This window comes from Porites lutea, chromosome 6 (genome assembly GCF_958299795.1).
Source record: "Porites lutea chromosome 6, jaPorLute2.1, whole genome shotgun sequence".
NCBI lineage: Eukaryota > Metazoa > Cnidaria > Anthozoa > Scleractinia > Poritidae > Porites > Porites lutea.
This window is the reverse complement of record NC_133206.1, coordinates 13,834,734-13,854,341: the sequence shown is the minus strand read 5'-3', so window position 1 is coordinate 13,854,341 and position 19,608 is coordinate 13,834,734. Positions and strand designations below refer to the sequence as shown.

Here is a 19,608-nt window from a genome sequence, read left to right as displayed (position 1 = left end):
ATAACCTGAGTTTTTTATTAAAGGGACACAGTCAGCTATGGGACTTCGCTGACCTGGACACTACCTTTGCCAGTTTGAAAAACGTTTCCCTCAACCCGAAATCAAATGTACGCGTCGGATACATCTAGAAATCCGCTTCAATCTTGCCTATTGTTTCATTCAATCCTCGAACTTTTACAGAAACCTCTTCTTGAGCAAACTTTAACTCATCCTATGACATTATTTTATCATATTTGGTTAAAAAGAGTATCCAAAGGAATATGAAGAGAAGAGGTGCCAGGCGGCAGAAATCGCCTTTTGTTTACCAAAATAACAAAAGAAATAAATCAAAAACATTGGCAAGCAAATAATCGTTATATGTACATTTGGAAAATCGATGGAAAAGGTTACATATTTTTGGAAAATCAAGCTTTCACGACCTTGAACCTTCGACAATGATTCATGCAGACTCCGTGTCATTTCTCACCTCTGCTGATGATCGAATTCAGAAGTATTCGTCGATATTTGGCTTTCCCTCGACAAATCCATCGGTGAATTCTCAATATAAATGGTATATAAAAAATGAGTGCTCTGATATGACATAGGGTCTATAATCACGATTGAGGCTTGTAACAAGTTCAACTCTAAAAGGTTTGTTTGGAGTATTCTGGATGCGCTTCTCACTTTCTGTTTCAAACGCATGTGCATCAGCTGACTGTGTCCCTTTAACTGATAAATTTGTCTTGCTGTTTGTGTAACAAATCACTAAATGACTACGAGTGGATTTTGCATCTCTTGAGAATGAACAGAGATTCTTGAAATTAACAAATTAACTGTTTCTTTCGTGACCAGAGACTAAGTGTTAAACATCATTTATATTACAGAATCACCTTGTTGTTATTTGGATTCCGTAACATGAAAATTTAGGCGGCAGGTGAAAGTGACCATCCTTGTGAACAAACACATTTACAGCAAACAACTCATGATCTGCCATCTGACTTATCACAATCTGATTTGGTCCCACGTGAATAACACCCGTCCCATCCCCTACAAAGCTGTAAACTTTCAGTCCATGAGGTCTGCAGAGTACAATAAAGCAAAAATAAGAAGAAAGATAAAGAAATAATTATAATTATTAGACAAAGGGGTGTAATCTAAGAAAAATTGTAGAGATCTCACGCTTTAAGGCTAAGAAATAAAAAGGACTCTGCATTCGTTCAAAAAAAATATGTCGCCACGTCCATCGGAAGCTTCTAAAAGAGCTTAAAAGCAACACTAATGCTAAAAGACTTCGACCGCCCAAGGTCTAGCTTAGTCGGTAGAGTGCTTGACTGCAGATCGGGAGCAGGCAGGTGCGGAACAATGCTTGCGGTCTTAAAATAACAGTAATGACTATAGACCTTCACGTGGCTCCGATTACCAGGTACAGCAGTGAAATTAAAAATGTGTTTTCAACGAATGTCCAATTATTGGAGAACAAGCTGTCGCGCTGCAGTAGTATTACAAAAATCACTTTTTACGTTGGAACCACTAAATTGAAGAAAAACGAGGGGCTGAATATTTTAAGGCCTTTTACACGGAAGTGGATATCAAGGTCTAAACTATGTCTACCCATAGGGTATGGTAACTATAATAATCTCAAGATGGTTTGTGACACGAATAAAAGAAATGATACACCTTAAAATGAAAAACTGACTAAATTATCAAATTTAGAACTTAATCGCGTTCAAAGTTGGACTACGTCGTATGAAATCGAGCCAGTTACAGTGCCTCCATTTTTGGGACCTGTAAAGATTTTGCCTCCTTTCTTTGGCCTGTTTCCTATAACGTTTTGACAACTTTGACGGATTCCATATATCATAGATTCAATCAGGTGGCATGCAATTCCTACTGGTTCTTCAAAAAAAGTGAACCCATTTAAGTAGTCAAAAATTAACGATTCATGTCATAAAGGCGCCAAAAATTCGTCGAGTGGCTGCGACAAGGTAAAACAAAATAAACACAGACCTTGTAATGTTAGGATGCAAAGCCAAGTGTGCGTTCCTTAAAATATGCACTTCTTCCACTTCATACTCCTGACCAATGGGCTGCAGCCACGCCCTTCCGCTGTCCGTTTCAGGCGAAGAAAAATCTGCGATTTCCATGGATCGTGGACCCAGGTTGTTATTATCAAAGATGAGGGTCCTGTTTTTTATGCCATGCTGGGTGTCCTGCTTGATAAGCAATTTCAGTTAGGCAAAAGCAACGATTAAAACGCGCACAGATTACTGGTTTCTCCTTTGTCGGAAGATAATTATAGGTTAAACTAAGGAATTTAGCAGTACCTTTCTTAGTTAACGACATAAATAAATCATATCGATAAAAACACGAACAAGTAAAATGATATAATTATTAAAACAACTACCTGAGACAATATTCAAAATCCAGGTTTTGATGACAGAATTTCACTTGAGTCACTCGTCTAATACTATTTGAAGGTGCATGCGGATTTTCTCACTAGATATTAGGCGAGCAGATAAGATATACCAGAACAAAACCGAATTCACGCAATTTAGTGAGGAATAGTTTACAAAGGCTTCAGTCACTAATACAATACACAGTGTCAATGAAGGGCTAAAATACATCCCTTGAGAGGTGTTTGTCTTCAAAAATGGTTTTTGATTAGTATTCAATAACCGTACCACTCATTCCATTAAATAGACCAAATGACCAACAATCTTCCAAGAAAACTGATCAAAAGAAAAATGCAGGAAGGAAAGCAAATGAAACTGAAGTACACAATGGTTGTGGATTTATTTTTTCTGTTGTATCGTAGATTTTATACTGCTTTGTTCTCGTCATTTTTTATTTTAATACAGAGTTCAGTCGGCAGCTTAATCTGTTTAAGTAGAAGACATCGTACCTCGAGATAAACCGTACCAGGCCCTCCGTTTCCACCTTGCGTAGACCTGCCACCAAATGCGTTCAGCCCACCGTACCACCACTCCCTGTCTTGCCAATAAATAGCCATTCTACCCCCTCCACCACCCCCACCGGCGGCATTACCATTTCCTCCATTAACTGATATGACTCCAGAACCTTCCAGAGCGCGCGTGTGGATGAGAATACTTCCTCCACTGCCTCCACCTGAGTTAGACGCTGCTCCTGAGCTGCCACTGGCAGTAATAGATCCTATGCAAAATTAAATCGTGGGCTTATTGTCAAAGCACAAAAAAGGGTAAGGCGTAGCCTGCCTCAAGCAAAACACCGAAGTGCGTCTAAGTTACCTCGTACATACAGTGACGCAAGAGCTCGTGATGTATACCAAAATGAATTGTCTTATTAGGGTTTTGCAGTATGGCGTTAATCAATTATACATCCCTACGGGAACTGAAAGTGCTGCCAATTCGCAACTTGTGGAGGGTAAAGAAAATCGAAAAATTTCAATCAATAATCACAAACGCTGGTCGTGCTCGCTTGCGAGACGTTTCAACTATAGTCGTTTGTCTGGGTAACATTTCGAAAGTTCGGCAGGTGGTCACCAAAGAGAAGGAGTCACACGTAGAAGTTCGACCTTATAAATATGAAGTTCTATTTGGATAATAAATTGCACTTCTTTATCGCTGCTCACAATTTATTAGCAAAAAAGCCTTCAACTGATGGTAGAACGGACTGAATTTAAATCAATATTAGTTTCACATAAGCTCTGCTTTAGTGTTTTCAGTAAAAGACTCAGTGAAAGTTTCTGTGAAAGACTAAATTTATAACCTTCAACAACCGGTAAAATGGACAATTTCAGCGTACCTTCAACAACCAAAGTATCAGTGATCTCTAAAGATAGAACGCCACCACCAGACCCAGCACTACTCCCCAGTCCACCGCCACTTCCGAAGACTTGAGGATTGGTATAATCCCCATAGGGTGCACCTGTTGTCACGGTAACCATTCCGCTTCCGCCGGCGCCACCATATCCCGCTCCTGAACCGTCTGAAGATCCAGTACCCGCTCCGAGACCGTTACCTTAAATTCAGGTAAGGATTAATTCTACACATAAAACGTGTTAATTTTCTACTTATCAACTGACTTACACACTGTATGTTTCTCTGACTGACTGAGTGCTCAATTAGGGTAATGACTGGTCAGATGACTATGCTCAGGTGTATTAAGGTGTGGTTCAATTAAGGCCTGTGTGAAAATGAAGGGGGTGGATAATGAAATAAAGATATGAAATGAAAGGTTGCCAGGGCCTTGCACTTCACACGACGTCTCAAATCAGGCTCCTGCTCAAATTGAGAAGAGGGTCTGAATGGGGTTTGGTGTTTAGTGTTATTTGCCCATAATTTTTAGTGTTTGCTGTTAAATTGGCCAATTTTTTAATGTAAGAACCTACTGTTAAGTGTTTGAGGGGTTCTTCGGACATCTTCGGCAATGTTCGGACCTCTTCGTTAGCCTTGAGAAATTTTCGGCAGTCACCGGGAATCTTCGGTAGCCTTCGGAAATCTTCTAATAAATTGACGTAAAATGGCCGAAAACTCCTTGTTATACAAAACAAAATAATACAGTAAACTCTCGCCTTTGGGACACCCCGCTATAACGGACACCTCGATAAAACGGACAGCAGCTAATTCCCCGGCGAAAACAAATTACAGACATTTGAGTGAAATAAACTCCCACTAATTACGAACTCTCGCTAATGAGGACACTAACTCGAGGTCCCTACAGTGTCCTCTATAAAGGGAGTTGACTGTATTGGCCTTTTTGGAGCCGGTTTTGCTTCTTTCTGGAAAAGAATGTGATGTTTCAAAGAATTTTTTTACTGTTAGTGTTAAAATGCCTAACAGTTAAAACTGTTTGATGTTACAAAGCCAACAAATAATGTGTTTACTGTTATCGAGGTACCCCTACTCAGACCCTCTGACAAGGGCATGTCCGAAATGAGTCAAGTGACCGAGGTTAAGCGCACACTAACTTTAGACAACTTAAAACGCAAAATGACTTACGAATGGTTTCACGACTCGACATTCTACACGATACCAATTGACATGCATGTCAGGTCACGTGACAAAAATGTGAAAGTTTTTTGTCACGCAATAACAGTAAAACCTTGTTGTTGCCTGGAATGACCTCAATTCCAATTAGACTTGAGAAGAAGCCTTCCCTACGACAAAAAATATTGCCAAAACATTTAAGTAGAGACGATTTTTCCTAGTGTGCAGAAATGCTAAAGGAACAAAACCGGAAGTTAAGGCATAAGTATTCACGTGATTGGTTGCAATGGAAACATTTTTGTGATAAATTAAGGTCATTTGGCCAGTTTTAAGCCTTGGCCTAACCAGACTAACTGGCTAACACATTGTCTGTTCGACTGTTTATTCCCCCTCTGTCTGACTAACTGTTCAATAATGTGACGATTGCTAGTGTATGATAAGCAAACATGCCGAATAAATGGCTGCCGACTAAGTTACAGAACAAATGAAAGAGTCAGTGACCAATTAGCTGACAGTCAGTCAGTCAGTGAGTTAGTCAAACAAGCTGCTTGATTGACTAACTAAGTGGAAAAAAAGGGAAGGAAAGCATTGATTTTTAATAAAATGAGGAGATAGACGAAAGAATGATCGAGGTAATGACTGGCTCATTTACCGAATGAGTATCCCTCTTAGCCTACGCTAATGGTTATTTTTCTACAGTCTTACCAGCTTCGTATCCTTTCCCATCGAGAGCCAGCTTTCCCCGCTGATCAACAGTAAGTGACAGAGATTTGATTTTTAACGATCGAGCTTCGAACAAACCATCACCCTCTATCGTCACCACGCCGTCGCGGTAAATCGGTCCATGATCTTTTTTAATTTCCACAGTCCAGCCATCAGACTCATTTCCTGCCATGCTGTTCAAAATAAGTCGACTGGTTTTTTGCACTGTTATTCCAACAAAGTTCAAGTTACGCGGACAAGACGTTTCAAAGGAAATTGTTGCACCATAGCCTACCATAAGATGAGCTTTAAAACCTAACACGATGCCCCAGAATTTTAGAAACGAACTTCGTTTTATATTAGGATAACTCAAGCTCTCAGCTCCACGAAATTCAACAGTTCCGTTTGGTAAAACAAACGTTGCACCTTCGTATACCAACGGCGCCCACGTGACGTTGATTCGTCTGTATTCCGACGTTCCCGTCATGTTTAGTGTGTTGGCTGGTGGCACATGTATGTGGCCGGTGTCATCTCCATATATGGTATCAACTCTCACTACAGTTCCAGCGCGCGGGAAAACTAGATGACCTCCACCATAAACCTCAATCAGCGTAAAATTGTAAGTGAAATTGTTCGTAGGAGGGTTGAGATAAGCTATAGCTCCTGTTGGAGGAAAAATAGTTCAATTTGAAATGCACCTTTTCTTTTACATAGCAAATAACTTAAGTAATTATTTATTCAAAACATGAACAGCGATAACTATGCCTGGACCTACAAAAGAGTCCTTTTTCAAGTGAAAACGACTGTCGACACAAGCATAAGTGCAAGCCCAAAGATAATTTTGTCATTTCGTTGTTTTTTGAGCGGGGCTCCTCGCGCGCACGTGGGCGGAGCCCCATTGCTAAGTAAATCTAGCCATCCCAGAAAATTTGGTAATCACGTGACCGTACACCGACCGACCGACCGCCGTCCGTCCGCACCACAGGAAAACCAATGTTTACTCTCACACTTTTAGCTAGTTTGGGAGCCCAAGAGAAAACTAATCATCAATGTTGTGATGAATTGACAGCTATTAAAACAGGGCATCCGCTGACAAGTATCACCTGACCGTACCGCGGGCTCAAGTGTCGACCCATCGAGGTCGAGTATTTTTTTAAAGTTATCCGCTGACAAATTACCAGTTTCAAATGACCGCAGGCTCAAGTTTATTTTTTCCAAGGATTCATATCAAATATGTTGAGTTTGCACTATTAGGATTTTGATTTCAAACTGACCTCGGAAGCGAAAATTCATCCAGTTTTTTTCAAAGTACCGGCGGGGAAGACCTTATCTTACCATGGTCACGCGTTGGTCACGCTCTACGTCCAATCTTTATACTCTGATTGGTCAAAATTTGACAGGTGAGTTTATGCGGAAAAATTATGCAGCATCTTGAAAGTAGTTTACTTTGACAGCTGAAGCTGACAGAGTTTTGTGTCAACTTGTGATGTTTTTAACTGTCTTTTTCCTCTGGAGGTACAAAATGAAATACAGCTGCTATCAAGAGTCTTGTTATTCATGGCTGGTTTGTTTACTGGGTTTTGGTTGAGAAATGCGTCGCTTGTCAAAATTCGGTAATTCGATTTCGGATGGCATCGTTTTCGTTTTTCACCTTGCTTAATGCGTAAGAGGGTTTAAAAGTCTCAAGCAACTGTGGCCTCCCTTGATAGCTTTCAGGAACTGAATCTCGAATGGTAAGCCTAGGTAATTATTGTATTTGATGTTCGTGTTTCATGAAGTCTTGCACAATTCACGCTGACAGTTTATGCGGCAAGTTTATGCACGTTTGCAGGATTTGAGTCAATGATCTGACCTAGTATCAGGTTTGATATAAGCTTACAGAACTTTAAAAAGCCTTCAGATGTATTTGCTCACCACAACTAGAAAGAAAACGTTCCGAAGGATATTTAGTTATAAATTTGGCTGTAGAAAGAAAACTTTGAGCGATTTTCTTGCTTCGAGGAGTTCACCTTCACGTCACCCTCGAAAACAGTAAACACCGCGCTGGGAAGCCGGCTAAGACATAAACTCAAGCTTTACGCTTAAAGACTCAGGATTTTTGGAGACACTTTAATACTTGTCTTCGTGAATGAAAATTGTTGTCTCTGTAAATGTTTCATGGAATTATATCTCTTTTTTTGATTGTTAGTAGTCTCTCTTGCAATTTCAATCGCTTGTCCGTGCCGTTTGTTTTCATCGTTCATGACCATCGCTTGCAGGAGTACTCAAAAATGTCGCGCGTATCGAACGCTTTATAAGATTACACATCGTTATAACTGAAACCATTAAATAACAAAACAAATAATAATAAATTCGCTATTATGTTGAAGCGTAACTCTGTTAAAGTTCATTCAAACACTCGACCACACTGACAGCTCGCACTATAGAAACGAGAACCAGCTGGCCGTAGGGGTGATTTTGGAAATTTTCTGAAATTTTTGAACGGTTTGGCTCGTCCTGAATATTGACTGAGTGCAATTTGTCTTGAAAAATTGTGAAATACCGCATTCTGTCCGAGCTCTGTATGATAAATAGTACTGTTTCACCTCAAATGTGGTGTATAAAAATTATAAAAGGTTGGTTTAAACACCCCCAGATTTGTTGGCAAGAATTTGTAAAGTAAACCTGTCGAACGCAAAAAAATTTGGCGTGATTTGTTTTCCAAGAATTTGTTTTCGAGGCCTAATCTACTGTGATCTTGAATGTGATCGAAGATGTTTGCTATTTTTTGGGTGTACATATAAGGTTATCAATTCGATGTAAGATGTTTCACTCTAAAATAACTTGGCCTTTCCCTCAAAAGTCACATGAATGTGCCCTTAAGTTAAATGATTTGTGGATTAAAAGTTTATTGTTTGATTTAAATTATAAATTTATTAAAATTGGAGCTTCGCTTTTAGCCCTGGCTAAATCTATATATTATTATTATTGAACGTACGCGGCGGCGAGTTAAAAGTAAGTTTATTCTCTCTTACACGATTGAGCTGGCACTGGTGATTTTATTGGCCAGTTATGATAGATCACCATAAGCTTGTGCTGCGTCAGGCTTTCAAACGCAGTAACGAGCACAAGTACAAGACTAAAACGAAAAATTTTGATTCTTGTGCTTCGTTGCACTTACCCTAGCACCGCTGAGGAAAACCAGGATATAAACACAAACCTGAATCTATTATACGCTTGTAATTTCCATCAGGTGAAGTCTACAAAACAACGAAACAAAAAAATACAATAAGTATGTGTTAAATTCTTTCCGCCAAATATCAGAGATACTATTGTACGTACTTAATTTCAAACTTGATGCAATTTTTTAACCTCAGTTTAAGCAATGACACACTGCCATACAAAAAAGTCAGCAATCAAAGGATATTAGGTGGTGACAGCAAGACCCCAAGTAAAGATTCTAGATTTGTAAACTAAGTATAAGTTACTGACGCACACGGGGTACCAAAACACCAATGAAAATTTGGCCACAATCCAACTACCGAAGCGTCGATTGACTATCACTGAGTCACAACGCGTCATTCTCAGCCTACGTTTGGATTTTTCTACTTGACAAATTCGCTGCCATGTTCCAAAACAACCGCATTATCCAACATGTCAGTTTATTATCTGGATAGAGGCTCATTATTCCACATTTCCAAGGTTCTTCAAACTGTCTAACTCAATGCTTGGTACTCCTTGAACTCAACTACCGTCATGCTCGAATCCCTACTCTACTCTGATTGGTTGAGAGCTTCTTAAAGTTCAAAATGACTCTAAAAGCAGCTTGAGAATCGTAATACGCAGTGACGCAGGCCTCAGTTGTTCAAAAGGTGGATAGTGGTATCCGTCAGATAAATCACTATTCAGTGGTTAACGCACTTGGTTTTCTAATACTTATCCACCGGATAGCGATTTACCCGGTAAATAGAACTATCCAACTTTTGAACAAATGGGGCCTGATTTACTTGGAACTTACCAGTAGTGGTTTAAGCCCTTTGTTGTCGATTCGTAGATTTTTGACTTCAGGGGATTTTCCATCCAGATAAATGACACCAGGGCCTCCTGGTTCAACGCGTAAACCAGGCTTACTTCCGGATCCCGCTTGTCCACCACTGGCGTCTGCATGGTCGCTATGAAAACCACCCGTGATGTAATAGACTGTGATCCTTCCTCCAGCTCCACCGCCCCCATTAGTGTACCCGTTTCCCCCTTTAGCTTGAATTTTTCCTCTTCCAGTAAATTGCTGGCAGGTTGCCCACAAGGAACCTCCACTACCACCTCCGCTACCATAGGTCTGATATTAACGTGAAAGTACAAAGGATGAGACAGAGGTACAACATTTTAGTATTCAAGCTTTGAACTCCTTGAGAAATTAGAACACTGACTTAGGTGTGCTTTGGCCTAATAATGATTTTCATGACTTAATAACTTCTTTTCCCTTCAGCGGACATTTGTAAACTTCACTGAATTGTTGTAACTAAATATTAACTTGAAGAATTTGTATCATCTTTCCTTTAAAAGCATGCGTCGATTTATTTGATTCCCTTATTAGACATGAAACATTTCTCTTTTAGAAATCGACTCTTTTGCGATGAAGGGCACTAACCTCGGACACTATACACTACTATACACTACCACCTGAGTGTACGCTGAACTTCGTTCATTTTAACTGTCATACCACCGCTACGCTTAAAGGTTGAGTTAAAAAACCTAATTCGATCAAGCAATTACATACGAAATTGCGAACCAAAATGTTAAAATGAAGCGTTATTGAACGGACATGTACAGGAACCTCGGTAGAGACCGCAGATGTGGCAGTCGTTTGCAGATTTCACTGCAGTTGAAAATTCCCTCCCCATGCACTGGAGAAGTATGAACAACGGTGTCAAAGATTTCCTTTTGTAGTCTCTAACAGCTCATCAGTATAATTTTAAAACGCGCGGGTATCCTAAAATAAAAAAGAGCACTAAGTTACCTGTCCAGAGAGTCCATCCATCTGAATGGTTCCATCAACACGAAGTCTTTTGCTAACGTCGAGGAAAATTCGTCCTCCACCGCGTCCCCCGCCTGTACTTCCACTGCCATTACCACCGCCGCTTCCCCACTCGCCTGGTGAAAAAATGTCACCATAACTCTGTATCAGGGAACGTGTGTAAGCCCCACGCCCACCTCTTCCACCATAGCTAGCCCCAGAGCCTCCACTGCTCTGCGGAGATCCGGCTCCTGGTCCCATTCCCCCGAGTGCTCCTCCTCCATTCACGGTCACTCGCCCCAGTGATCCTACACGGAAGTTGTCGGAAACGAGATAGAGCGAACCGAGTCTAAATAATCCATCGACTTGAACGTTTGTCACATAGAAAGTGGAATTGATCGCTCCGTCAACAATCGTTGAGGGATAGCCTTGATAGTTGATGCTGATTGTTCCTGAAGTTTCTATGGTAACTGATTCACCTGTCATAGGAACACTGGGACCGACTGCCGACCCTGTCTGCATCAAGCCACTGACCCTCGTGTGATTGATGTTTAGCTGCTCTGAAGTCTCAAAGAAGAACTTCCCATTGCTGCCGTTTACCTGAAGGCTATCCCACAGAGAACCTATTGACAAATTCCCTATGCGCAGAGTTCCTGATATAACAACGGACTGGCAACGGATTGTGGTCAGATCTTCTGATTCGATTAGTACAACACCACTGAATCTACATTGAAGTATTCTCTCTTGCGACAAGCCTGCCATTTCAAGCGAATTCAAGGACTCGACATTTCCGGCCAGGTGAAACATGTCAAGGTTATAAATGCCGACAGGGTCAAAGTGGAAAGTGCCCCCTGGTTTTACGGTGAGTTCTTTCCAACCTGGGTCAATTCGTAGTTTCTTCGCCAGCCATATACCACTGACTACAACAATATCGGCGTGAACAAGTGAGGTTCCATTTAAAGAATGTTTTCCATGAGGGCCGTATTCCCGTGAATGACTCTGCACAAAGACCGACGATTTGGAACTAAGTGCTAAATCAAACTCTACTTTTCCATACTGATCAACTTCAATGGTCCTGGTGACAGCTGGGTCTCTTCCTCTAATATACACGGCTCCTTCTATTTGCACATTTCCGTTTGTATAAAATGTATCAAGTCGTACATCACCGTGCGGAAAAAATCTCAAGTGCCCGTATCTTTCAATTCTCAAGCTCTTCCAACCGTATGATAGGGAGAGAATTCCCGGGTTAAATGTTCCAGTGATGAAGACGTTATTCATGTAGACAAAAGAAACTGAGCTGTTACCTTTAATATTCAAAACAGCGTTACGTCCGATATTCATGTGATCACCAGTTAAATTTAATGGGCAATTGACATCCATCTTAGAATTGTCGCTCAGAATGAATCTAGAGCCTGAAATAGATACAACCCAACGACAGGACTCCGGGGAATGCGTGTCATAGTTAAGCAAACGGAGATGACCCGATGAAGCGATAATGAGTTCTCCAAACTCTAGGTTACTAGGACTTGCACCCGGATGCATTGTTACCACGCCCTTCTGTGCTCCAATAAAGACAGTCGGTGCTCCAAGGATACTAAGCGTTCCAAAAATATCAACATTGCGTTCCAGAGCAACACTGGGCTTCATACCTGGCAAGATGAGTTCAGCGCCGTGAAAGATCCGCCCGCAAGGCGACAGAAGACTGTTCACCTGGAGCTTCACGGAGGGAAGAAGGTGCAGATTACCGGTATTGTCATCCGTTATTTTGTCAACGGTCAGGGTTTTAGCTGAGCCTGCGATCACGAGCTGTGCGCCTCCTGATATCTCTATTTTCTCTAGTTTGTGGCTATTCGTAACTAGGATCCATGCTGCTGCTCCTGCAAACGAGGAAAAAACTCATGTTTGCTGCTAAATCTTTGTCTGCAAAAGTATATTTCTGGCGATTAATGATTAGTAGCTACCAAACGAGGGACGCCACTGTGGCTCCATGACAAAAAAAGGGACCCAAACAATGCCTTTAACTCTAATACACAAGCAGCAACACTACATATAGGGACCATTGAATATAACGACCTAGAAGGAGTACAGATCAACCCTTCTCTGTCCAGTTAGTGCCGATTTAACTGTCTATGAGAGAGGGGACTATTCTCTTTGGCTATTGGTTGCCTATCCCTCTCATTGAGCATATTAATGGCAAAACTCTACAATGTTTACTTAACGTTACCTGTTTGTCGAAAAACGTCAACACCTGAAGAACTGTTAATCTGGAAAAGATGCGAGAATGGTAATGCGATCATGGATTCGAGTTACAAGGTATTGAAATAAAGATACTGATAGGACGCAAATACAACATCAGAAACCTTTTTCCCGACGCTTCGCTTATGGTCAAAACTGAAGCTTTCCATGCAGACTTCTTTACCGCAGAAAAACTCAAAGAAATGTTCTCTTTTCGGGTAAGTTGTACTGAAACACAAGACGCGCGCTGATGTATAAACAGAATGGGAAGGGGGGGGGGGGGTACATGTACATTCTCATTCAATAATTCGAACTTTACCTACCAAACACTCTCGAGATTGATCAAAAAATACAGAGAGGGTTTTTTTTTTCAAGAACGAAAAAACCTTGTTGACATGAACGGAAGCATGGTCATACAAAAGCGAAAGTGAACAGCCAGGACACGGAAACTGAGAGGATTTAAAAAGTATGTTTGCATTGATTTCAATCTAAACCAATTTTGCAAGCCTAGCCTGCGTGGCAGGCGTTTGAGTACTTTTAAATGACTGGACGGAAAGAAAATGAATCGAACGCACTATCCTAAAGTTTGATTAAGTGATAAATACTATCATTTTCTTTATTGGACTACCTACCCTTGCCCTTCTTCCTTGATTGTCAACACTCAGCACTCGATGCCTCAAACCTCTTTTGTAGCCATCAAAATACACTGTCCCAGGGCCCCCCGGCTCTGGATTACCATCTGTCGATAAAAAATATAAACGGGGTAAATTATGTGAGCGTCAAACATCATATTTCTCTTTACCACGTGTGTACTTAATCAGATAAAACTGAAACTTAAAGGTCATGAAATTAACGCAAATGATCAAAGACAAAATGCCCTGAGTATTTTTGAGAACAATTCTCCTCATTAGCAACACAGAAAATATTCGGACAACAGTGTGGAGACTTCTCGTGTTGTAAAGGTTTAAAAGCTTTCAATTAAAGTTTTTTTGACTGAAGATTTCGTCAGCGAAATTTCGCCAAAAACTTTCCTTTTTTAAATGGTATTCAAATGCACTTAGACAACCGACATCATTAATTATTTATCCAAGTAGATCAAGACCTAATTAAACAGTTTTCTTATGGTATCTTTGATGATCGACTGCTCTTGTGATAGGTTAAGCTCGAGGTCTTTCCAATGTGTGAGATGTTTACAAAGCAAAAACAAAACAAATCTCCTACATTATCCGAACATGCTCTTTCTATTGATGGACCTACGACAAGCATACCTTGTGGGAGTACATAATTGCAAGCAGGCTGGCTGGGAAGAGCTGCAAACAAAAGAAAATTATTGTAACTCTTCTTTCGATACTCTACTGCGTTTTGCTTTTTATTTTTGTCATTCTAAACATGCAAAGTGATCACCAATATATGCAGCCGCTGACTTTGCTTGAAGCCGGCAACTGGAAACTGTTGCCAAGTACGACCATTAGAAGGTACCAACGTTCCTACTGGAAACTACAAGATGTTTTTAAAACAAGAATGATTTGTAAAAATTCTCTGTCTTTAATTGAGCCTGATCATGACTACCTTGATTCGATTTGTTTTGACAGAACGGGGAAATAAAACGCATCAGGAGCGTAACACATGGGATCATGAGTAATATGGCATGGAACGTTTCAACCTTATATGTTGTTTCCATCCACCACTAGAGTGACAATGAGACGATTCCTCAATTTACGCGAAAAACCCGCCCGGATGTGATTGTCTTTCTATATGATCATGTGAGAGGACGAATTCTACAGAAGTTTTTAAAATGTTATAAGTGTAGGGTAGTAGTACAACTTACATTTTTCATGTAATAATTAGGATTTTTGTTCAGTCCTCGGAGTCCTGTTTATTAGTGCTCCTTGAAGAGAAGAGTTAATTTTTAACTGCCTAAAGTACACACCCTAGTCTCATAAAGGGAAAACTCAACACCGGCTTACACGCCCTGGCGTACACACAACAACCGAAAAGGGAATGGCAAAGACGTGGGCGATTTAGGAGAATTATATAGGTCCATGCTATTGTATGGCCTTCAATTATCAACCTACAACAAATTAACTTAAGATCATCGCAGTATGGTAGTTCCTTTTCGCAACTGCAAAAGTTGCGTCTATAACTGCAATGATCTTCTTCAAACTACAAATCAACATACTTTACCTGTAGGATAGCCATATAGCTCCACTCTGAGTGCGATGCTGTCGTTGTAAGACTTCGGGTAAAAGCGTATAGCTCTCGTGTATATTACAGACGGAAGAGAATTCTTCCTTACTGTATTGACATCCTTGTTACCAATAAACGTTTTAACTTCACCATTCTCCTGAAAAAGTGTAAAAGGGAGGCAATCATCATTGAGAAATGAGTGATATATTTCATTTTTAGAGGCTGTAAGGATACAGAAGGACTGAAGTGTACGTAAACTTTTGTGCGGCAATGCAACGGAAAAGAAGAGACACAAAATTCACGTATTATGGTACATTTACTTCTAATCTACAGACAACGCCATCAACAATCATCTGTTTAAACAAGTGTAGAACGTTCTAGCATCATCAATGTCAGTTTTGATTAGTGATATTAATTTAATATATTTTAACTCGATGTCGTAATATAGTTCAATGACGCAAGCACGTGTCAGGCATTGCATTTTACTGCACTTTCTCTTATGGTCGAATTAGTCCCATTACCCTTCCCTTAGCAGTTTTATTTGTGTCCCTATATGTGCATTACATTGAACTGCAACTGACCCACTCCTCCCCCCATTCAAGAAAAAATGTCACACTGATAGGCCAACCTTGGAAACCTTGATTTCTTTTTTGTAATCTGGATGTTGCACACAGTTGTTTCTAAAGCTTCCTGAAGTAATGCTTTTCGTCTGAACGAGAAACTGAGTCGGCTTGACGGGAGCTCAATTTAAAAATCTCCCGTTCATGTAAAAGAGGCTACGATTTACTCTTCACCAGCTTCTAGCAGAAGCCACAGATAATATTTAGAGGATTTAGTTGCTTTTATGGATACCGTAAACTTCCGATTATAAGCACCTCCCACTTATAAGCCCACCCCATTTATAGGCCCATCTACCTGCAAACAAAAACATACATCCGGTTATAACCCCCCTCCCGAATATAAGCCCCCCTCTAGCTTGTATTGAAGTGAATTTGATTTGTTCAAAAAGAAATTTTGATCCAACCTCGTCCCTAGGGCGCTTTTCCCTGGCTTTGGAGGTGAGATTGATTTTGACCAGCACTGCTATGTAGCTTTTTTCGATACCCTTTTTTTAGTCTCCCCCCCCCCCCCCGCCCCGAATACAGGCCTCCCCGTTTAGAAGCCCTCCCAAACACCCCTCACGAAGTTGTATAAGGCCAGGGCTTATAATCGGAATTTTACGGTATAGGAGCAGCAATTGATCCGAAATTCTTTGTGTACTAGAATGTAGGTCTGCCTCCCCCCCCCCCCCCCCCCCCCCGCCCCCCTGGCCTTGACTTACTTTCACATCTTTCCAAGTCTCCTGTGAAGCAATGTAAGGGTCGAGATACTTTAATGAGTATGTCTTGGTGAACTCTGATCCACCATAACGTCCTTGAGTAGCCACGTCGGTAATGTAAATCGCGCTCGATAGCCTCGCCTAGACAAAAACATGTCAAACAAGTTGAACAATCACTTATCAAACTCTCAATGGTTAAAGAACACAGTTGAACCCCGCTTTGAGGGAAACATTACTGTTAATGACAGTTTTCTTTGTCCCTGGGAAAAGACCCGCTTATTTTTTTTTTTTAATTCTTTTTTTAATTCTTTTTTATTTATTATTGACAACAAATTAACAACATTAATACACAGCAGAAAGTAAAAGAATAAATAAGTAAATAAATATGTCAGTAAGTAACAAAACAAATTACAATAAAAATAAAAAGTATCGGAAAAGAAAAAAGAAAAAAAAACCTGTCAGTTGCCACACATATTCAATATCGTTTTCCACAATTTTCAAGGCGATATTGTTCAAAAAGCTTACGTAAAAATTCCTCTAATTTAGGTTTCGTTACAATGTTCTTGCAAGTATACAAGTATTTCTTTTGCAGTAAAACCAACAGACGAAGTTTGCGTTGAGTTAAAATTGACATTTGCATTGGAAGGGAGTCATCGAACGTGTTAAATAAAATTTGCTTATTCGAAAGTTGTACGTTCTCTTTATGATATTCATTAAACCACCTTAAAGTTTTGGAAAAGAATTCCTTTGACTCTTGACTCTTATCAAACTCTCAATGGTTAAAGAACACAGTTGAACCTCGCTTTGAGTGAAACCTTATTGTTAATAATAGTTTTCTTTGTCCCTCGGAAAAGACCTGCTTTTATTGTTTCTAAAATTAGGCACCCTTAAATGGGAACACCCTTTTCATGTCTAATCGACAGATTCGCATATCGAAAGTTCCCTCGCTAATAGAACTGTTTTTTATCGATGGTGAGCTGTAATAAGCTTTGCTTTTGTGAAGGCAAAAACCCTTTTTAAAGGGGCAAGGTCATGCTATTTGAAAGCACAAAACCAATCTTTTACCCCATTTTTGAGCTATATTTATTTCAGCAATGTTTGTTTGCATATAAACTTCAACAAAGTTTGTTTTTTTATGAACTTAACAGTATAGAGTAGACGACACAAGTAAATTGTCAAGCGAAACTGTAGGAGTTTCTCTGGATATAAGGTTAAAAATATACACCGATAAATTTCTAATAGTATAGAACAAAATAGAAACAAGCAAGGTGAAGACTACTGATTTTCCAAAACCGGTAGGCGACCTAAAACTACTCTTTTTGTCTTTTGTGTACCGTTTTGACCGGAGCAAATTAATTGGTAAAATGCTTAATATTCTGTTGTTGTTTTTCGTTTGTTTTCTTTTTTCCTTCAAAGACTGAATATATATCAAAATGTAACAGAGTTAGAAGTAGATCGAAGACTGTATTTCAGCAAAAGCCACATTGTTGATGACCACATCTCAGGGATGGTCCCTCATGTAAACTAATGATAAATTTCATAATGAATTGTTAAAAATAATCATGATGTAAGCCAATTGAAAATAATCTTCAGATTCGCCTAGTTGGGTAAAAAATGACTAAGAAGTAATGAAACATAAACTCACCTCCAGGTACTCAGATTCCACATTGTTAGTTGCGGGTATCCACCCACCCGTCCCCCCTGTATATCTCAATCGTGCATAGGATGGATAGTAATAAGTTGTGCGATAAGGCCAAGAGGAACTGCGTACACTTCTTGTAGAAGAAGCTGTCAGTTGATTCCCACTTACAACACGGGCGCTCACTTCATTCTCTGACGAAGAAAAGAATATACAATAGTACCGTGACTTTCGAGTCGCAAATGTGTCTACAAATAAAGAGGTTTCGAAGTTCGTCATATTGATACTGGCCAAGTTCTTTTATTCGCACAAGGTCAATATTCAGCTATCTTGGCCAAACAAGCCTGGTTGATAAAATATTTTTCAAATGATCAAAATATGAGTTTCACATGATGATGAAGTGCATGCAAAGGAGGTCATCACAGTTAAAGACGAAACTTATGCTGTTGCCAAAAATATAGTTTTCTTACGGGAAGAAACACAAAAAACCTGTGCGGGCAAGATGGGCCATTCTGCCCGCTCAGGTAACAAATCAGTAAACAGGGTTCGCTTCGTTTTGCCCGCTCGCGAAAAAAACATAAAATAAGCAATTATGCACTCCTGCTCCTCTGTGAGTCTCATGCAGGTCATATCGACCTTTATATTTTTCTGTTAGTTGGTAGGTAGATTAAAAAGAAGTCACATGAAAAAAATAGGTAGATTGAAGAAGTCACACGCTTCAGGAATTCGAACTGAACTATGAAGCTGATTATCATTTTAGTTTTAGTTAAGTTTAAGGGAAGCAAGGGTGTCGCAGTGGTGAGAGCACTCGCCTCCCACCAGTGTGGCCCGGGTTCAAATCCCGGCGTCGAAGCCATTGTTGTTGGTTCTCTCCCTTGCTCCGAGAGGTTTCGGGTACTCCGGTTTTCCCCTCTCTTCAAAAACCAGCACTTCCAAATTCGATCTGGAACTTACGGACACGTTTCAACGAGTTCTCGTGAACTCCTAAGTGCTGCCTGGGTCAACAAATTACATTTTTTTTTAAATCCTCGCAAATAATTTGGGGTCGTCAATTGGAGTCAGCAAACGGGATTTTGGTACTGAACACTGGTGCTGAGCTTGTCAAGTTTACCTTCTCAGACTCGTCGTTTTTTCTTTCTTTTCAGTGTAAAGATTTTAAAAAGGCTTTTGAGCGTTAACTGTGTTTCTCCAACTTCCTGGCAAACCGTGGCAGAGATAACTTTGGAATTAGTCCGTTTTATCAAATTGTTTAAAAAAAGGATGCTTGTGGCGCATGGGGCTAGCTTTGAACAAGTTGTATATAAATATTTTATAAATATTTTATAAACAATCGCTTTTGATCAATGTAGTGTGTGTTTTTTTAATTTTTTTTTAGTTTGCGCAGTCCCAGACCGTCTATTGGAGCACGGTAAAAGACAACCGCAGCCATCTCGCAGCCTGGTCCACGTTTTTTGGGCTTAGCTATCGCTGGTAGAGTACACATCATACAAACGGTTTATATTTTATTTACAAAAAATATTTGCAGAGTGAATGGTGTTAACAATGATAATATCCAGTAAAACGTTTAGCGCAGAGGATGGTGTTAACA

General features: G+C 40.1%; 1 protein-coding gene across 1 annotated transcript in view; it reads right to left on the bottom strand.

The window, feature by feature from the left end:
* LOC140941905 (uncharacterized) overlaps window positions 1-19,608 on the bottom strand; it is a 126,090-nt gene that overhangs the window by 101,624 nt on the left and 4,858 nt on the right. The window contains 14 exon segments of the mRNA XM_073390908.1: window positions 870-1,058; window positions 1,987-2,189; window positions 2,882-3,150; window positions 3,763-3,978; window positions 5,652-6,311; window positions 8,848-8,887; window positions 9,646-9,963; window positions 10,645-12,518; window positions 12,866-12,905; window positions 13,509-13,615; window positions 14,145-14,186; window positions 15,061-15,220; window positions 16,385-16,522; window positions 18,027-18,214. Coding sequence (XP_073247009.1) covers window positions 870-1,058; window positions 1,987-2,189; window positions 2,882-3,150; window positions 3,763-3,978; window positions 5,652-6,311; window positions 8,848-8,887; window positions 9,646-9,963; window positions 10,645-12,518; window positions 12,866-12,905; window positions 13,509-13,615; window positions 14,145-14,186; window positions 15,061-15,220; window positions 16,385-16,522; window positions 18,027-18,214 — 4,444 coding nt within the window.